At 35.4% G+C, this 19961-nt stretch overlaps 1 protein-coding gene across 1 annotated transcript in view; it reads right to left on the bottom strand.

The window, feature by feature from the left end:
- LOC138321145 (uncharacterized) overlaps positions 1-19961 on the bottom strand; it is a 75127-nt gene that overhangs the window by 39489 nt on the left and 15677 nt on the right. Inside the window, exons 12-13 of the mRNA XM_069264593.1 lie at positions 19777-19869; positions 12704-12725 (exon numbers count right to left, since the gene is read on the bottom strand). Coding sequence (XP_069120694.1) covers positions 12704-12725; positions 19777-19869 — 115 coding nt within the window. The remainder of the gene's footprint in view (positions 1-12703; positions 12726-19776; positions 19870-19961) is intronic.

The following is a 19961-nucleotide window of genomic DNA, read 5'->3' as shown; positions in this document are numbered from 1 at the left end:
TAGTGTTACCATGACACCATACCCACACTCTACCTGTAGTGTTACCATGACACCATACCCACACCCTACCTGTAGTGTTACCTTGACACTGTATCCACACCCTACCTGTAGTGTTACCTTGACACCATAACCACACCCTACCTGTAGTGTTACCATGACACCATACCCACACCCTACCTGTAGTGTTACCTTGACACTGTACCCACACTCTACCAGTAGTGTTACTGTGACACCATACCCACACCCTACCTGTAGTGTTGCTGTGACACTGTACCCACACCCTACCTGTAGTGTTACCTTGACACTGTACCCACACCCTACCTGAAGTTTTACCTTGACACTGTACCCACACCCTACCTGTAGTGTTACCATAACACTGTACCCACATCCAACCTGCAATTTTACCATAACACTGTACCCACACCCTACCTGTAGTGTTACCTTGACACTGTACCCACACCCTTTCTGAAGTGTTACTGTGACACTGTACCCACATCCTACCTGAAGTGTTACCTGAGATGTTCTTGATGTGTGGACACTCTGTCCTACTTGAATCGTTTTCATGCCGATACTGTATCTTACTTGAAGTGTTACTGTGTTGACACTGTGCGCTACTTGAAGTGTGCCTTTATTGAAGTGTTACCATGTTGACACTCTGCGCTACTAGAAGTGTGCCTTTATTGAAGTGTTACCATGTCGACATTGTGTCCTATTTGAAGTGTTACCATGTCGACACTGTGTCCTATTTTAAGTGAAACAATGCCGACATTGTCCTTCTTGAAGTGCTACCACGGTGATACTGTGTCCTACTTGAAGTGTTACCTTGTCGACACTGTGCCCTACTTGATGTGTTGGCATGTGGACATTGTGCCCTACTTGATGTATTACCATATCGACACTGTGCCCTATTTGTTACCACGTCGACACTACTTAAAGTGTGTCCTACTTTAGTGTTACCATGTCAACACTGTGTCCTACTTGAAGTGTTCCTGTGTCGACACTGTGCCCTACTGGAAGTGTTTCAATTTCAACACTGTGCCCTACTGGAAGTGTTTCAATTTCAACACTGTGTCCTACTTAATGTGTTACCATGTCGACACTGTGCCCTACTTGATGTGTTACCATGTCGACACTGTGCCCTACTGAAAGTGTTACAATTTCAACACTGTGTCCTACTTAATGTGTTACCATATCGACACTGTGCCCTACTTGATGTGTTACCATGTCAACACTGTGACCTGCATGAAGTGTTACCATGTCGACACTGTGCGCTACTTGATGTGTTACCATGTTGACACTGTGCCCTACCTTTAGTATCACTTTGACTCCATTCTCTGGCCATAAATTCTCTAAGGTCTGGGACTCTCACCAAAGAAATGGCAGTAAATATAGTCCAAAGACTGAGGCACTTTACAGACTCAAGTCTCATTACCATCCTCTTTATCCCATCATTGATTCATGTATATAATATAGATAAATGTGTATTAGATTGACATCATTTCCTTGGCATAATCCTACAAGTCTGTATATATGCAAATCTGATGCACATTATCAGATTCAAACACAGGACTATCAGTTGGGGGAATCTGTTCTATCGATGATAATTACTGTTTTTGATCTATAATGGTCACCAAAATCAAGGCTATAAATTCTTGACTTAGAAGTGCAGCTTGACTTTTAATATTGATTACAAGATCTTGTTGCCTAAAGAGACTTAAATTAAATTAAATTCAAAGTTCAAGCTTCAATTATCAAATAATTAATCACTTGATTCATATGATGATTAAAGTCTAATTACAGTAGTCTTAATTAAATATAATTTACATATACTGCTATAAAAATCCTGAATTTGTCTGCCAGTGTAATTTGTTTTTTTTCTGGGAATGACACTATTTATAAGAGTAAATACAGTTTTTACTAAATTCTGTGTCAGTGTAAAGGAATTATATGACTGTTATCATTTGGAAAGATAAAACTTTGTTTTGAATAATTAAGAATTAAGAACTTTTCATATATATGTGCAGTACTTAAAGTCATCAAATAATTAGCAAGGAAATTTTTCACAACGAACATGCATGATCTGTATCTTTTGGATAAAGAACTTTGATAATACTCAATATCTGATCTCATTATCAAAAATGCGTTGACAGCTATACAAGGAGTTACCTCCCCTTATCTAAGACACTTAATCCTGATGATTTCAGAATACATCTCTAAACATTTAAGTATTTTAATCATTGTATTTTGAGGGATAATTTGTGTGATTGAAATTAGTTGAAAATGAGATCACCATGCATGCATGCAATTTTATTGTAAAGTACAGGTCATGATTCCACTTTGAGAACTTTTGTTTCTTGTGCTTTCTTTGTCTAGATTTCTTTACCCACAGAAATCATGTCTAGATTGGCCACCAGACCCAAGGTTTTGTTCTTCTGCTTTTAGGCCCAAAAAAATATGTCTGTTTAGGGTTACATTGGCAAAAAAAAGGTTGGTTTGTTGGGAGGAATTTTTTTTTTTTTTTAGTGTCTATCACCCTAAGATTGAAATCCAAACTTTTAAAAATAAATTTCGTAGAAAAGTGGGAAAAAAAGTTAGGGTCAGGGTTAAAAAATTAGGGTCGGTCGGGTAACCCTAAACAGACATTTTTTTTTTTGGCCTAATAAAAATTGTCATCTAAATTATCTAGACACTAGATTATCACCCCCTATTATTTGGAACTTAACCTTGAAAGTTTAAGCCATGTGTGCTAATATTTATGATTTAAATACAAAATATGGGATTTAGATGAACTGCATTTCTAATTCGTAATCACAAGAAAAAAACTTTTTTTTATATTAAGGAGGTTGATTTATATCATGGCAAGAAAAAGTGTTTAAGAACACATTGTATATGAACTCGTTTCGGTTCTCTCAGTTTTAAGAAGAAATTTTTTCAAGGAAGAAATTTTTCAAAGAATATCACTAAGATAAATCAATACATCAATGGTTGATGTTCTTACATTACAAACAAATTAAAGAGAGTATTTTTTGTGGAAATCATGCATTAATACTCTCAAAATGTGTAAATTTACAGATACTTATTATGATACATTGACCCGAGGTAAGATAATCAATAGACAACAACATATTTCACTCTAATATAAACAATAAAACAATAGATGTATATAATTATCCTTTTATTATCCAAATTGTTCATTTACTTGTATAACAAAGTTTAATAATAATATTTCATCATCATTTAACAGATGATTAACTAATTAAGACACACAATGACCTACTTATGATAGGAGAGATCATGTACAAGAATAAAATATCACAGATGGGAAATAAAAAACATAGAGAACAGACAAAAAGGTTTCATAGATACATTCATTGTTCTAAGGCCACTATTATGTAAACAAAAATTAATAACAAAGTTAATTTGTTCTAAACAATTTCAAAAAGAATGTTTCATTTTCATTTTCAGATTTTCATAAACATAAAAAAACAACCTGTATAAAACTTCTATAAATATTTTTAACAAGATAAATTTCAACGTCATTAGATTTAAATTTGTGGAAAATTATTAGCACTGCCTTATTTTCAGGTGACAATGAAACAAATAATATGTATTGACATTTCGGAGAGAGCATCATGAAAATTACGTAATTTTCAAAAGAACATTTTAAAATCCTTCTGTAGGCTATCTCATTAGTTTAGGGTACAGCGATATGATAATTTGGGAGTATATATACATAAAAATCTATATGTATTAGATGTTTCCTCACATACAAGAAGATATTCCTTGGACTTATTTCAGAAAGGCCTACCTAAAATTATATAACTAATGAACAGCCCTGCAGAGTTAGTTGTATCCGATACCAGCACCTATACCTGCTAAACGTATCTACCTTCAATAGTTTTTTATACAATGTACATTACTTAATATTTTTATTATTTTTCAATTCTACACTTGACAAAATGTTTTTTTTCAATTCATATTTGTTCATTTTCAGATTACTTTTTTTCTTTTTCTATTCTACACATTTTTTGACATATCTGTTTAAATTTGTTTTTTCAATTTGTGTTATTTGTTTATCTTCAGATAAATTTTTTTTCAAAATAAATCTTCCGAGTAACAATTTCACTACTGCAAGCTGATTTCCTGCTACTTATTGGGAAGCTTTCTACAAGACTATGCTGGCTTTTTTTCTAATTAAGTCTGAACACTTTTAGATTTCTGCCTAAACCGGGACTACCTTTTTTCAATTATGTACCTAGAATAAGTATTTCTGAATTTGTGTAGTCTTGCTGCCTGGAATCCATCTTGAACAACTGCATTTGAATCAGCTTAAAACAAAATTAAAATATAAACTTTTCCTTGATATGATGCATTGTGATTGGAATGTGGCATGGGTAATTTGTACATTTAAAAGTATTAGGAATAAGGTATATATTAGGAATTATATACATATGTGTATTTTAGACAACTGTACAATTGTTATGACCTATAATCAAAAGCAAAAAGCATTACAGCGTAAACGACTGCAGTATAAGCTGTGCACACATAGTCTATGATATACCCGTGCATGATATTTTTAAATTCTATAAAAAATAATATCTGAGAATATTAGAACTGTGAAAACATTTTAAAAAAACATAGGAGGTTTGATACAACAGATGTTTGATACAGTTGTCAGCAACGTTATGGAGCACTATATTGTGGGCAGTTTTTGTTGTAAACAGTACAACACAGACATCAATAGTTGATACAAAAATACAAAAACAAATGGGTAAATAGTCTTTGCAATGAGAAAGAAAACCTTATTAAATGTCTTTTAGTTTTCTTTTTCATTTCTCCTGTTGCTATAATACATTTATCTTTAATTTTCAATCCATTGTTTTGTTGTTGTTTCAAGCTTTGCCAGTTAAGTGACATTCTGATTATAAACACAGAGCAGTAATAGCTAACTAGAGGCTTAACCATATAAAATATATATATCATTACAATTTATAATAAATATCCTTAAGACAGAAACTTTCAAAAATAATATGACATAGAATTTTAGGACATTTCTAAATAATTCCTAACAATCATAATAAATGTAATAATTTCACCAGATCTGGCTCATAATTTGAATATTAATTTATGGACAAAAACATTTAACAGGACAAAATGGCTAATACATAGATAACATTCATATTCTGTTGTACATCTAAATACATATGTTATGGTTTTATCTTACCAACTGTCATACAAGTTAAATATTGTCAATTAAATTCAATTAATAAGCATTTCTCTTTCTGATATCCGATACAATAACAGCAATGAAAACATTAATATGAATGTCAATGCCAGTCATTAATTGCAGCACTTGGCCTAATCAAATTCAGGTCTGATTTCTGTACAGTGTAGAATGCTTCTCTTTCAAACCGTCAACGTAAACTGACAATTTCCCTGATCAGTTTCATGATGATGTCTCCATGTGTAGTGGCACTTGATAAAGTCTTGGTAATGGCGAGAAATTAACGAAGGATGAGCATTGAATGTCATTTGAACTAAAATGTCCTTGAACCTAACTGCCTGTCTCCTGTGGCTGCTGCGCCAATGCATCCAGTTCCTTAGAATATTCCTTGTTGCCATGGTCACCACCTGTTGTCGTGGCCTCAGCCTTGGAAATGGTCTCCTCCACAACCTCAGCAGCCTGGCTCACACCTGTAATCCAGGAAACACAATGCCATGCATTATCATGCAAATTACATGCAAGACAGGTAAATAACAAAACATCTGTGTAACAACACTCGTTGGTCCATTCCAGTGCATACAAAGTTATTGTTAGAATTGTACCAAATTAAATGAACTTTCCCATCCCCTTTTCTGGTGTTATAGTTACCGTACCCTAGAAACATAAACTGAAGGCTCTAAGGTGCAAAAATTATTTGAAATTGGAGTTGGAAAAAGTGAATTGGATTTCCAATTGACTACTTCACAGAAAAGTAAATAGTTTAATCCAAATGGTTACGGATCAAAACAGGTAAATGAGGAACTCTGCACAACTCTATGGCCAAAACTGAGTGTACCTATGTATACATATCGTATTCAATAACTTTGTGAGAAGGGCAGGATATAAATGCAAGCTTCACAGCAAACACTTTACCAGACATCACACTGAACAGATTAAAAGTTAGCTAGGTTTAAATCACATTAACACAAAGACAAAGGCATATGACAAGACACATCACAGTCGATTGTTACTTTCAAAAGTCAATTGTATTCTAAGTTTGCTTGATTTTTTTCCAAGTCGGTACTTATTTCTTTAATCAGTTGCCGTTTTTAAACAGAATCTTTCCTAACAGGAATACATTCGTTTTGGCTCCAGGACCACAAAACATTATAAATATTCTAAGAATTTACCTGGTAACCAGCCATTAACAAACTTTTTGTAACATGATCTTTGATTGGCTAAGAATCAAAACAAATTTTTTGTAATATTGTGTTTGATTGTTCCATTTTCTGCTTCTGAGATTTTGTGATCAATATTAACTATAGCTGCTATCAAACTTGAAACATGATCTAAAATGTAGTTGTAATTGATTTCTGAAACAGGTCTAGTGTGTAATATAAAACTGATGTTATCCTTAATGAACAATGTCATTCAAAACAAACAACCATCTATTGGCCTAACTGAGATGTGAGAAAAACACTAGTCAGGGATTGACAACTTTATCACAGACATTTGATATATTCCACCTATCCTGTGTTTACAGGTTATATAATGGGACAAAAATCAGATGTTTTACTCTACATGTGTGTTCTATTTCTCTGATTTAAGGCCAGGCCCCCCCCCCCATTACTCTCCAATATCTCTAAAAAAAATTAATCTGCTAGGATCAAATAAATGCTCCTTAGATTTGTTTAAATAATAATCATCATATATTTATATAAATCAGTAATACCTTTTTTTCTTTCCTCGAATTGAACAGGGAATTTCTCCAAAAGATCGCGAACATGTTCCGTAAACATATTATGAAAAAATGAAACCTGAAAAAACTATGCTGAAAAGCTAATTGGCTTTTTATTAATGATCTTTATATAAATATTGCAAGGAAAAGGTTAAAATAGTAATAGTATGCAGCAAAAAATTGAAAAAAATGTCTTACTTATAATTGTGTTAATAGAGGGTGTGGTACTAAATGTACCAAGACATGTTAGAGTGAGAAAGGGAATCTAAAAATTTCTATGACATTCAAAGAAGATATAAACCAAACAATATGCAATGCATAAAGTATGACACATAGCAACAATTAAGTACCTCCTTGTGTCTCTTAACCATACAGATTATTGGGCTACAAGTGTCTCTAAACCATACCGATTATTGGGCTACAAGTGTCTCTTAACAATACCGATTATTGGGCTACAAGTGTCTCTTAACAATACAGATTATTGGGCTACAAGTGTCTCTTAACAATACAGATTATTGGGCTACAAGTGTCTCTTAACAATACAGATTATTGGGCTACAAGTGTCTCTTAACAATACAGATTATTGGGCTACAAGTGTCTCTTAACAATACAGATTATTGGGCTACAAGTGTCTCTTAACAATACAGATTATTGGGCTACAAGTGTCTCTTAACAATACAGATTATTGGGCTACAAGTGTCTCTTAACAATACAGATTATTGGGCTACAAGTGTCTCTTAACAATACAGATTATTGGGCTACAAGTGTCTCTTAACAAAACAGATTATTGGGCTACGAGTGTCTCTTAACAATACAGATTATTGGGCTAAGTGTCCTTAACAATACAGATTATTGGGATCCAAGTGTCCTTAACAATACAGATTATTGGGCTACAAGTGTCCCTTAACAATACAGATTATTGGGCTACAAGTGTCTCTTAACAATACAGATTATTGGGCTACAAGTGTCTCTTACAATACAGATTATTGGGCTACAAGTGTCCCTTAACAATACAGATTATTGGGATCCAAGTGTCCTTAACAATACAGATTATTGGGCTACAAGTGTCTCTTAACAATACAGATTATTGGGCTACAAGTGTCCCTTAACAATACAGATTATTGGGATCCAAGTGTCCCTTAACAATACAGATTATTGGGCTACAAGTGTCTCTTAACAATACCGATTATTGGGCTACAAGTGTCTCTTAACAATACAGATTATTGGGCTACAAGTGTCCCTTAACAATACAGATTATTGGGCTACAAGTGTCTCTTAACAATACAGATTATTGGGCAACAAGTGTCCCTTAACAATACAGATTATTGGGCTACAAGTGTCTCTTAACAAAACAGACTATTAGGCTACGAGTATCTCTTAACAATACAGACTATTAGGCTACGAGTATCTCTTAACAATACAGATTATTGGGCTACAAGTGTCTCTTAACCATACAGATCATTATACAAGTATCTCTTAACAATACAGATTATTGGGCTACAAGTGTCCCTTAACAATACAGATTATTGGGCTACAAGTGTCTCTTAACAATACAGATTATTGGGCTACAAGTGTCTCTTAACAATACAGATTATTGGGCTACAAGTGTCTCTTAACAATACAGATTATTGGGCTACAAGTGTCTCTTAACAATACAGATTATTGGGCTACAAGTGTCTCTTAACAATACAGATTATTGGGCTACAAGTGTCTCTTAACCATACAGATTATTGGGCTACAAGTGTCTCTTAACAATACAGATTATTGGGCTACAAGTGTCTTTTAACCATACAGATTATTGGGCTACAAGTGTCTCTTAACCATACAGATTATTGGGCTACAAGTGTCCCTTAACAATACAGATTATTGGGCTACAAGTGTCTCTTAACAATACAGATTATTGGGCTACAAGTGTCTCTTAACAATACAGATTATTGGGCTACAAGTGTCTCTTAACAAAAGAATACAGAGTATCTTAACAATACAGACTATAGGCTACGAGTATCTCTTAACAATACAGATTATTGGGCTACAAGTGTCTCTTAACCATACAGATCATTATACAAGTATCTCTTAACAATACAGATTATTGGGCTACAAGTGTCCCTTAACAATACAGATTATTGGGCTACAAGTGTCTCTTAACAATACAGATTATTGGGCTACAAGTGTCTTTTAACCATACAGATTATTGGGCTACAAGTGTCTCTAAACCATACCGATTATTGGGCTACAAGTGTCTTTTAACCATACAGATTATTGGGCTACAAGTGTCCCTTAACCATACAGATTATTGGGCTACAAGTGTCTCTAAACCATACCGATTATTGGGCTACAAGTGTCCCTTAACAATACAGATTATTGGGCTACAAGTGTCTCTTAACAATACAGATCATTGGGCTACAAGTGTCTTTTAACAATACCGATTATTGGGCTAAAAGTGTCCCTTAACAATACCGATTATTGGGCTAAAAGTGTCCCTTAACAATACAGATTATTGGGCTACAAGTGTCCCTTAACAATACAGATTATTGGGCTACAAGTGTCCCTTAACAATACAGATTATTGGGCTACAAGTGTCCCTTAACAATACCGATTATTGGGCTAAAAGTGTCCCTTAACAATACCGATTATTGGGCTACAAGTGTCCCTTAACAATACAGATTATTGGGCTACAAGTGTCTCTAAACCATACCGATTATTGGGCTACAAGTGTCCCTTAACAATACAGATTATTGGGCTACAAGTGTCCCTTAACAATACAGATTATTGGGCTACAAGTGTCCCTTAACCATACAGATTATTGGGCTACAAGTGTCTCTAAACCATACCGATTATTGGGCTACAAGTGTCTCTAAACCATACCGATTATTGGGCTATAAGTGTCCCTTAACAAAACAGACTATTAGGCTACGAGTATCTCTTAACAATACAGATTATTGGGCTACAAGTGTCCTTAACAATACAGATTATTGGGCTACAAGTGTCTCTTAACAAAACAGACTATTAGGCTACGAGTATCTCTTAACAATACAGATTATTGGGCTACAAGTGTCTCTTAACCATACAGATCATTATACAAGTGTCTTTTAACCATACAGATTATTGGGCTATAAGTGTCTCTTAACAATACAGATTATTGGGCTACAAGTGTCTCTTAACCATACAGATCATTATACAAGTATCTCTTAACAATACAGATTATTGGGCTACAAGTGTCCCTTAACCATACAGATCATTATACAAGTATCTCTTAACAATACAGATTATTGGGCTACAAGTGTCCCTTAACCATACAGATCATTGGGCTACAAGTGTCCCTTAACAATACAGATTATTGGGCTACGAGTGTCTCTTAACCATACAGATTATTGGGCTTCAAGTGTCTCTTGGTCCTATAGATTATTGGGCTACAAGTGTCTCTTAACAATACAGATTATTGGGCTACAAGTGTCTCTTAACAATACCGATTATTGGGCTACGAGTGTCTCTTAACAATACCGATTATTGGGCTACGAGTGTCTCTTAACAATACAGATTATTGGGCTACAAGTGTCTCTTAACCATACAGATCATTATACAAGTATCTCTTAACAATACAGATTATTGGGCTACAAGTGTCCCTTAACCATACAGATCATTGGGCTACAAGTGTCCCTTAACAATACAGATTATTGGGCTACGAGTGTCTCTTAACCATACAGATTATTGGGCTTCAAGTGTCTCTTGGTCCTATAGATTATTGGGCTACAAGTGTCTCAAGACCATACAGATCATTGGGCTACAAGTATATCTTAACCATATAGATTATTGGGCTACAAGTGTCTCTTGGTCGTATAGATTATTGGGCTACAAGTATATTGTAACCATACAGATTATTGGGTTACAAGTGTCTCTTAACCATACAGATTATTGGGCTACAAGTGTCTCATGACCATACAAATCATTGGGCTACAAGTATATTGTAACCATACAGATTATTGGGCTACATGTATATTCGATTATTGTCAAGTGTCTTGAATATGATATGTATGGACTATGATGGCTACAAGTCTGTTAAGAATGTGTCTCTATGACCTTTAGCTGCAGACAACAGCCAAATCATCTCTAAAAATTGTTACTATTTCTGTTGTACACAATGTTTCTCTGGCAAACTAACATGAATGGTGTCTTTATCATGTACTACTATGATGAGTCTGGATGATAAGAGTGTGTTGTTGTTTTTTTTTGTAGCTAATGTGTGGCACAGAACCAAGATCAGAGTATTCCAACATCATTTAGGTAAGATGTTCACAAACTGATACATTAGAGCTAACTGTTCTACTGAAAGGTATAGGAACACACAGAATACTGGGCACAGTTTCATGAACGTTCCTTAACTTTAAGGAATTCCTTAACTTAAAATTCTCTATTGGAAAGCATTACTGATTTTAAGGAAGGCTCCTTAACTTTAAGGGTTTGCGTTAACTTCCGTAATGCTTTCATATGGTGAATTTTAAGTTAAGGAGTTCCTTAAATTTAAGGAATGTTCATGAAACTGGGCCCAGAAAGAAAGAGTATGTAAAGGTCACCAAACACTGTGACCTCTATCTGAGAGTACTGAATATTTAGGTGATTTATTATTATTTGAACAAATGCATATATTAAATATCTATACAAATATAATTATCTTTGCATTCATGTTCCCTACACACATTTTGGCTTGAGATACAAAGTATGTACACTGTACAGGTATATATTTCTAATAATCATCCAATTGTTAAAAGTCAAATACCATAATATATGTGTTCTAGACTTTCTTTTCACATTTCTAAACTCTTAACTGTTAATATTAACAAAAACATCACAAGATAGAATATTAACTTTATAACACCAGAAAAATACCAGATCATTGACTACAAACACTATTAATGAAAACAAAAACAGTCTTTGAGTACAGGTGCCTTCCTTGGTATCTGGTCTTTTTGTAGTAATGAAATAGGGTGTGTGGGACATTGACCTTCTATTAGATTCTTTGACTGGCAAGACTCCCAGTCAGGGATCCCCTTCCGACATAGTGGGTGGAAGTGAACCCCATAATGCAGTGTATTCTTGACTTTAGTAGGCCTTCGTGGCATCTAGACAGTAAATATAAAACTGGGTCCAAGTAATGGTTAGCTTCTCTTAATTATTTCAGAAATAATAGTGCATGGCTTGCAGCAGAGGTGAACTGATTCTTCAAATTCTGTCACAATCAGTTGGTGAGAGGCGTGGCCATGGTACTGTACGATACTATCGTCTTGTTCAATCCATATACCCCAAATTCTATAGGTTCTAATTGAACTGGTTAGCAATTCTTATGACAATTTCAGGTCAACTATATAAATGGCCACTCTGATAAACCAAAAACTAGCAATATTATTCCATAATCTATGCCAATGAACCAAATCAAAATGCAGCCATTTTGAGTTTTAGTGAAAGCTTTAAATCTATTGTAAAATTAACTTGTAACATACACAGGAGCTTAAGCTTCTGCAAATAAAGATATCACACACTTGACCTGGCTGGCTCATAACAATAGGACAAATGGCTGATCTTTTGTTGTCAAAATGTCCAAAACAGCTATCTAATTTCCTTTTTAGCATTCAAACTTGATGTAAGGTCAAACCTATCTAGAATCTACATATATTTTAGATGTTTGGCATGCATCTCCCTTAGCAGCATTTGAATGACTTAGTTGCTGCCCTTTAACAAAATTAAAGAAATGATGAAAATTCACTTACCAGCTCCTTGAGATGTTTGGGCCTGGAAAGAAATAAGGTGTCATTAAGATTTCATTGAAAAATTCAATATACTCATGACTATGGTATTTTTTTAACGTTTACAAAAATCAATGTTATTTGAATCTTTGTTTGCCAGATATTACTGCTCCTGTCAACATCCAGATTGTTTTGTATCTAATGCAGACATGAAAAAATTCAATATTTTGTGACATGAATTAATTGTTGAAATATTCTTTTACTAACAAACAATGTGATATTAAATGATATAGTCCATGGGTGTTCTGAGAGCAGTTAACTCAACTTGTCTGAGGAAATGTCACCATCCATATTGATACAGGTCCAAATGAGTGTGGTTCCTCATATGTAATGATTGTATACACATTATGTAGTTAAAGTATTGACAGAGTGATATTGTATAGTAATGATCTGCAGTGACTGATACATATGGACAACCTGACAGGAAATATGTGTAAATCTACAGGAAAATCAGCTTATCGGTGTATATATAGCTAGGTTACAACTTCATGTTGTTTTCAATACAAATTTGTGCACTATATGTTTGAGCTGCATATCAAAAATTGGAAATATTTATGGAAGCTGTGTGACTTGAATCAATCAACATCAAAGATAAACCATTCAAGATAAATTGAGATTAAAATTTTTACAGTCAGTACCTTAATACAAATGTGATACGCGAAACTTAGGTTTTTAATTTGCAACACAGAGGTTGAGCCTATTGGTCTACCAGGTATAGGTCAGGAGATCTCACCCATTGGGTAACAATGGCCCCATAAGTATCAAATATATTAGGTAGATACTATATTTTTTGAAGTATCTATTATGTGAAATTGTACATTAAAAAAAAAACACAAAAAAAAACCAGCAAATATTTTTGGAAATGATCAAATGCAATTATTATATATTGCACATATATCAGAAATTCACAAATATCCAGCTTATGCAAACATATAGATACTTCAAACATTACTTCGGTATCATTCTTTATTAAATCATGATTCAATTTAAATTTACTGCAACTAAATACTTACTGCCATATTCCTCAGGTAGATTATGGTATTACGAAAAAAACACAGAACCTTTCCACAACAGGAGAATGTACAAACCACTGCTAACCTCTGACACACTAAACAGGTTACCTTAATCACCAAGACCTAGCATTACTGGGTAATAGTGCAATTAGTATACCATAATACACCTAGTAGACAACCATCCTCAGGTCTGTACCAATGTACCGTAATACACCTAATAGACAACCATCCTTAGGTCTGTACCAATGTACCATAATACACCTAATAGACAACCATCCTCAGGTCTGTACCAATGTACTGTAATACACCTAATAGACAACCATCCTCAGGTCTGTACCAATGTACTGTAATACACCTAATAGACAACCATCCTCAGGTCTGTACCAATGTACTGTAATACACCTAATAGACAACCATCCTCAGGTCTGTACCAATGTACTGTAATACACCTAATAGACAACCATCCTCAGGTCTGTACCAATGTACTGTAATACACCTAATAGACAACCATCCTCAGGTCTGTACCAATGTACTGTAATACACATAATAGACAACCATCCTCAGGTCTGTACCAATGTACCGTAATATACCTAATAGACAACCATCCTCAGGCCTGTACCAATGTACTGTAATACACCTAATAGACACAACCATCCTCAGGCCTGTACCAATGTACTGTAATATACCTAATAGACAACCATCCTCAGGTCTGTACCAATGTACTGTAATACACCTAATACACAACCATCCTCAGGTCTGTACCAATGTACTGTAATACACCTAATAGACAACCATCCTCAGGTCTGTACCAATGTACTGTAATACACCTAATAGACAACCATCCTCAGGTCTGTACCAATGTACTGTAATACACCTAATAGACAACCATCCTCAGGTCTGTACCAATGTACTGTAATACACCTAATAGACAACCATCCTCAGGTCTGTACCAATGTACTGTAATACACCTAATAGACAACCATCCTCAGGTCTGTACCAATGTACTGTAATACACCTAATAGACAACCATCCTCAGGTCTGTACCAATGTACTGTAATACACCTAATAGACAACCATCCTCAGGTCTGTACCAATGTACTGTAATACACCTAATAGACAACCATCCTCAGGTCTGTACCAATGTACTGTAATACACCTAATAGACAACCATCCTCAGGTCTGTACCAATGTACTGTAATACACCTAATAGACAACCATCCTCAGGTCTGTACCAATGTACTGTAATACACCTAATAGACAACCATCCTCAGGTCTGTACCAATGTACCATAATACACCTAATAGACAACCATCCTCAGGTCTGTACCAATGTACTGTAATACACCTAATAGACAACCATCCTCAGGTCTGTACCAATGTACTGTAATACACCTAATAGACAACCATCCTCAGGTCTGTACCAATGTACTGTAATACACCTAATAGACAACCATCCTCAGGTCTGTACCAATGTACTTAATACACCTTAATAACCTAATAGACAACCATCCTCAGGTCTGTACCAATGTACTGTAATACACCTAATAGACAACCATCCTCAGGTCTGTACCAATGTACTGTAATACACCTAATAGACACACCATCCTCAGGTCTGTACCAATGTACTGTAATACACCTAATAGACAACCATCCTCAGGCCTGTACCAATGTACCGTAATACACCTAATAGACAACATCCTCAGGTCTGTACCAATGTACTGTAATACACCTAATAGACAACCATCCTCAGGTCTGTACCAATGTACGTAATACACCTAATAGACAACCATCCTCAGGTCTGTACCAATGTACTGTTAATAACCTAATAACAACCATCCTCAGGTCTGTACCAATGTACTGTAATACACCTAATAGACAACCATCCTCAGGTCTGTACCAATGTACATGTACCTATACACCTAAACAACCATCCTCAGGTCTGTACCAATGTACTGTAATACACCTATACACAACCATCCTCAGGTCTGTACCAATGTACATAATACACCTAATAGACAACCATCCTCAGGTCTGTACCAATGTACTGTAATACACCTAATAGCAACCATCCTCAGGTCTGTACCAATGTACTGTAATACGACCTAATAGACAACCATCCTCAGGTCTGTACCAATGTACTGTAATACACCTAATAGACAACCATCCTCAGGTCTGTACCAATGTACTGTAATAACCTAATAGACAACCATCCTCAGGTCTGTACCAATGTACTGTAATACACCTAATAGACAACCATCCTCAGGTCTGTACCAATGTACTGTAATACACCTAATAGACAACCATCCTCAGGTCTGTACCAATGTACTGTAATACACCTAATAGACAACCATCCTCAGGTCTGTACCAATGTACTGTAATACACACCTAATAGACAACCATCCTCAGGTCTGTACCAATGTACTGTAATACACCTAATAGACAACCATCCTCAGGTCTGTACCAATGTACTGTAATACACCTAATAGACAACCATCCTCAGGTCTGTACCAATGTACTGTAATATACCTAATAGACAACCATCCTCAGGTCTGTACCAATGTACTGTAATAACCTAATAGACAACCATCCTCAGGTCTGTACCAATGTACTGTAATACACCTAATAGACAACCATCCTCAGGTCTGTACCAATGTACTGTAATACACCTAATAGACAACCATCCTCAGGTCTGTACCAATGTACTGTTATACACCTAATAGACAACCATCCTCAGGTCTATACCAATGTACTGTAATATACCTAATAGACAACCATCCTCAGGTCTATACCAATGTACTGTAATACACCTAATAGACAACCATCCTCAGGTCTGTACCAATGTACTGTAATACACCTAATAGACAACCATCCTCAGGTCTGTACCAATGTACTGTAATACACCTAATAGACAACCATCCTCAGGTCTGTACCAATGTACTGTTATACACCTAATAGACAACCATCCTCAGGTCTATACCAATGTACTGTAATACTCCTTAGTAGCACCAATGTACCAATGTACTGTTAATTAACACTGGGCTAGCTACCTTCATGTATTATAATAGCACTATAGGTAACCAACAACTACCTTGTACCAATATACCGTAATTAACTTAACTAACAACCATTCCCTCTATACTGATTTACAGTATTATGATTTACCAAAAAATTGTATATCAATTACCATAAAATACCACAATGAGCTAATACCATCCTTCAGGGTGCTGTATTATACCTAATAGTACTCCTGGTATTGACAGATCGCCAGCTGTCAATCAAACCGCACGTGACTTTGTATTTTGTATTGTGTGTGCTACGATGTTTGCTCCGACATTGAATAGAAACACGTGCATTTGTGAGCACGAGGCGTGGCTATATTACACCTGGCGATCGGTCAATAACTGACAGGGTCACCAACATCCTGTTCTATATCAGATATTCATAACATTAATCCTACTCTCCAACACACCAACACTCATCATTCTTTAATATGCAATCATCCCCAAACATACCTCAACTTGTCTTACTTCAACATGATACATTAAAATGGCCATTATCATGGCAGTTTATGGATAACAATATGGTACCATTTATTTAGTAGTTAAGAAGGCCAACTGTCGGATCACTAGGTGTTATAAACAAAGTAGCATATTACACAGGAGTACAGAGTACAGTACGCCTGGGGTCCAATCTCCACTATCATGCAACTAGCAATTATCATCTTATTATGCACATGCAATGTAAATAAATTAACTTTCTTTCATCATGAATACTAAATTCTGCAATTTCCAAATTTTTTCAAAACAAGTTTGAGAAGATTTATGTTTGTGGATTTAAAAATTAAACTTTAATTATCAATAAAGATGATGTTACTACAGGATTTTAATTGGCAGAGATAAACTTTTAGGAATTTAAAACGAAAGTAAATTGTGTGCAAATTTAAGTTAGATGTGAAAAGGGAAGCAACTCTTATTTTTTGAACAATAAATAAAAACAAAATAAGAAATTTAGAAATGGAGCATACTCTATTTTTTTTTTCTTCTAATCCAATTTGCATGGTTCTTTTGATATCAAAAAATAACTAGAACAAAAGTCCAAATGATATAACATATGACTGGTAAGGTGTATATGTCAGATACAATAAGTACACCAGTCCCTGGAGTGATAGAGATAAGACAGTAAATCGCCCACAGACATGAAACCATGTGCTAAATGTTCCAAGACATCATGTAATGCACACATTCTACTGGCAGTGCATTCATCAGTATGGAGAATGGTAAGCCCTGCAAGGGGGCATGCTCCACAGTGTGGGATATTCACAAACACAACTCCTATCGACAGGGGTCACTGTGTGGGATATTCACAAACACAACTCCAATCATACAGGTCACTGTGTGGGATATTCACAAACACAACTCCAATCATTCAGGTCACAGTGTAGGATATTCACAAACACAACTCCTATCATACAGGTCACTGTGTGGGATATTCACAAACACAACTCCAATCATACAGGTCACAGTGTGGGATATTCACAAACACAACTCCTATCATACAGGTCACTGTGTGGGATATTCACAAACACAACTCCAATCATACAGGTCACTGTGTTGGATATTCACAAACACAACTCCAATCATACAGGTCACAGTGTGGGATATTCACAAACACAACTCCTATCATACAGGTCACAGTGTGGGATATTCACAAACACAACTCCAATCATTCAGGTCACTGTGTGGGATATTCACAAACACAACTCCAATCATACAGGTCACTGTGTTGGATATTCACAAACACAACTCCAATCATACAGGTCACTGTGTGGGATATTCACAAACACAACTCCTATCATACAGGTCACTGTGTGGGATATTCACAAACACAACTCCAATCATACAGGTCACTGTGTGGGATATTCACAAACACAACTCCAATCATACAGGTCACTGTGTGGGATATTCACAAACACAACTCCAATCATACAGGTCACTGTGTGGGATATTCACAAACACAACTCCAATCATACAGGTCACTGTGTGGGATATTCACAAACACAACTCCAATCATACAGGTCACTGTGTGGGATATTCACAAACACAACTCCAATCATACAGGTCACTGTGTGGGATATTCACAAACACAACTCCTATCATACAGGCCACAGTGTGGGATATTCACAAACACAACTCCAATCATACAGGTCACTGTTTGGGATATTCACAAACACAACTCTCTCACAACATGTTTGATAAATTTTAATTGGTTTGGTGGTTATCCATCAATCAATTTATCTTTTTATATCCAATTAACATACTGAATGATTGTCATTCACATAAACATATATCAGATTTGAAGGCAGTGTAGGAAAGTTAAGGAGCTACCCTACAAAAACCAGAGACCTTATGTTAGAATCTCAGTAATTGACTCCTAGACTATAGTGCTATGTTAGGGTATATTAATTGCATGACAAAGCCACTGCAGTCCAAATATGGTTTTTATTAGTTTTATATCCTATTATCAACCAGGGACTTTTAAGAATGTGCCATGTTTTTTGATGGAGGATAGCAGGAGTACCCGGAAAAAAAGGGGGAAAAAAAAAAGAAAAACACACTGACCACCAGTCAGAAACTGGAAACTGCCCAATATGGGATTCAAACTCACAACCCAGAGATGGAGGTCTCTGGTAATATGTCGAGAGATCTTAACCACTCCGTCAATGTGGCCCCTTCCAAATATGGTAATCGGCACTTCACGGTTATAGGTATCATGTTATGCTCGACTATTGTTTTTTTTGTTTGGAATTTTTTATTTTTGCTTATTATTTACCATAGTTATTAAGATATTCCAGGTTTTGGAAGTGAAAGAAAGTCTGAGTATTTGGAAAAAACACAAACCTTCAGTCAGTACACCCAGGGGTAGAAGGCAAGTCATAGGATGTCATGACACCAACTCCAAACAAGTGAAACATTGTTATGATTTTAACATATTGGTATGACAATATTTTGTTCAGTTGTATACTTACAGGTTGCTGCTGAACTTTATCACCAAAGAAGGCTTTATCTAACACAAGGCTTATGTCATAGAACACTTCCTGGATGTCACGGTCACCGTACAGCTGGAACATTGAATATCCATTCTTCTTAAATTCAATGCTTATTGTCATGAAATTCAGATAGATAACAAACTAGATATCCAGAAAAACAAATT

This window comes from Argopecten irradians, chromosome 4 (genome assembly GCF_041381155.1).
Source record: "Argopecten irradians isolate NY chromosome 4, Ai_NY, whole genome shotgun sequence".
In the NCBI taxonomy this organism is placed as follows: Eukaryota; Metazoa; Mollusca; class Bivalvia; order Pectinida; family Pectinidae; genus Argopecten; species Argopecten irradians.
The sequence above is the reverse complement of the archived record's forward strand: the minus strand, read 5'-3'. Positions and strand labels throughout refer to the sequence as shown.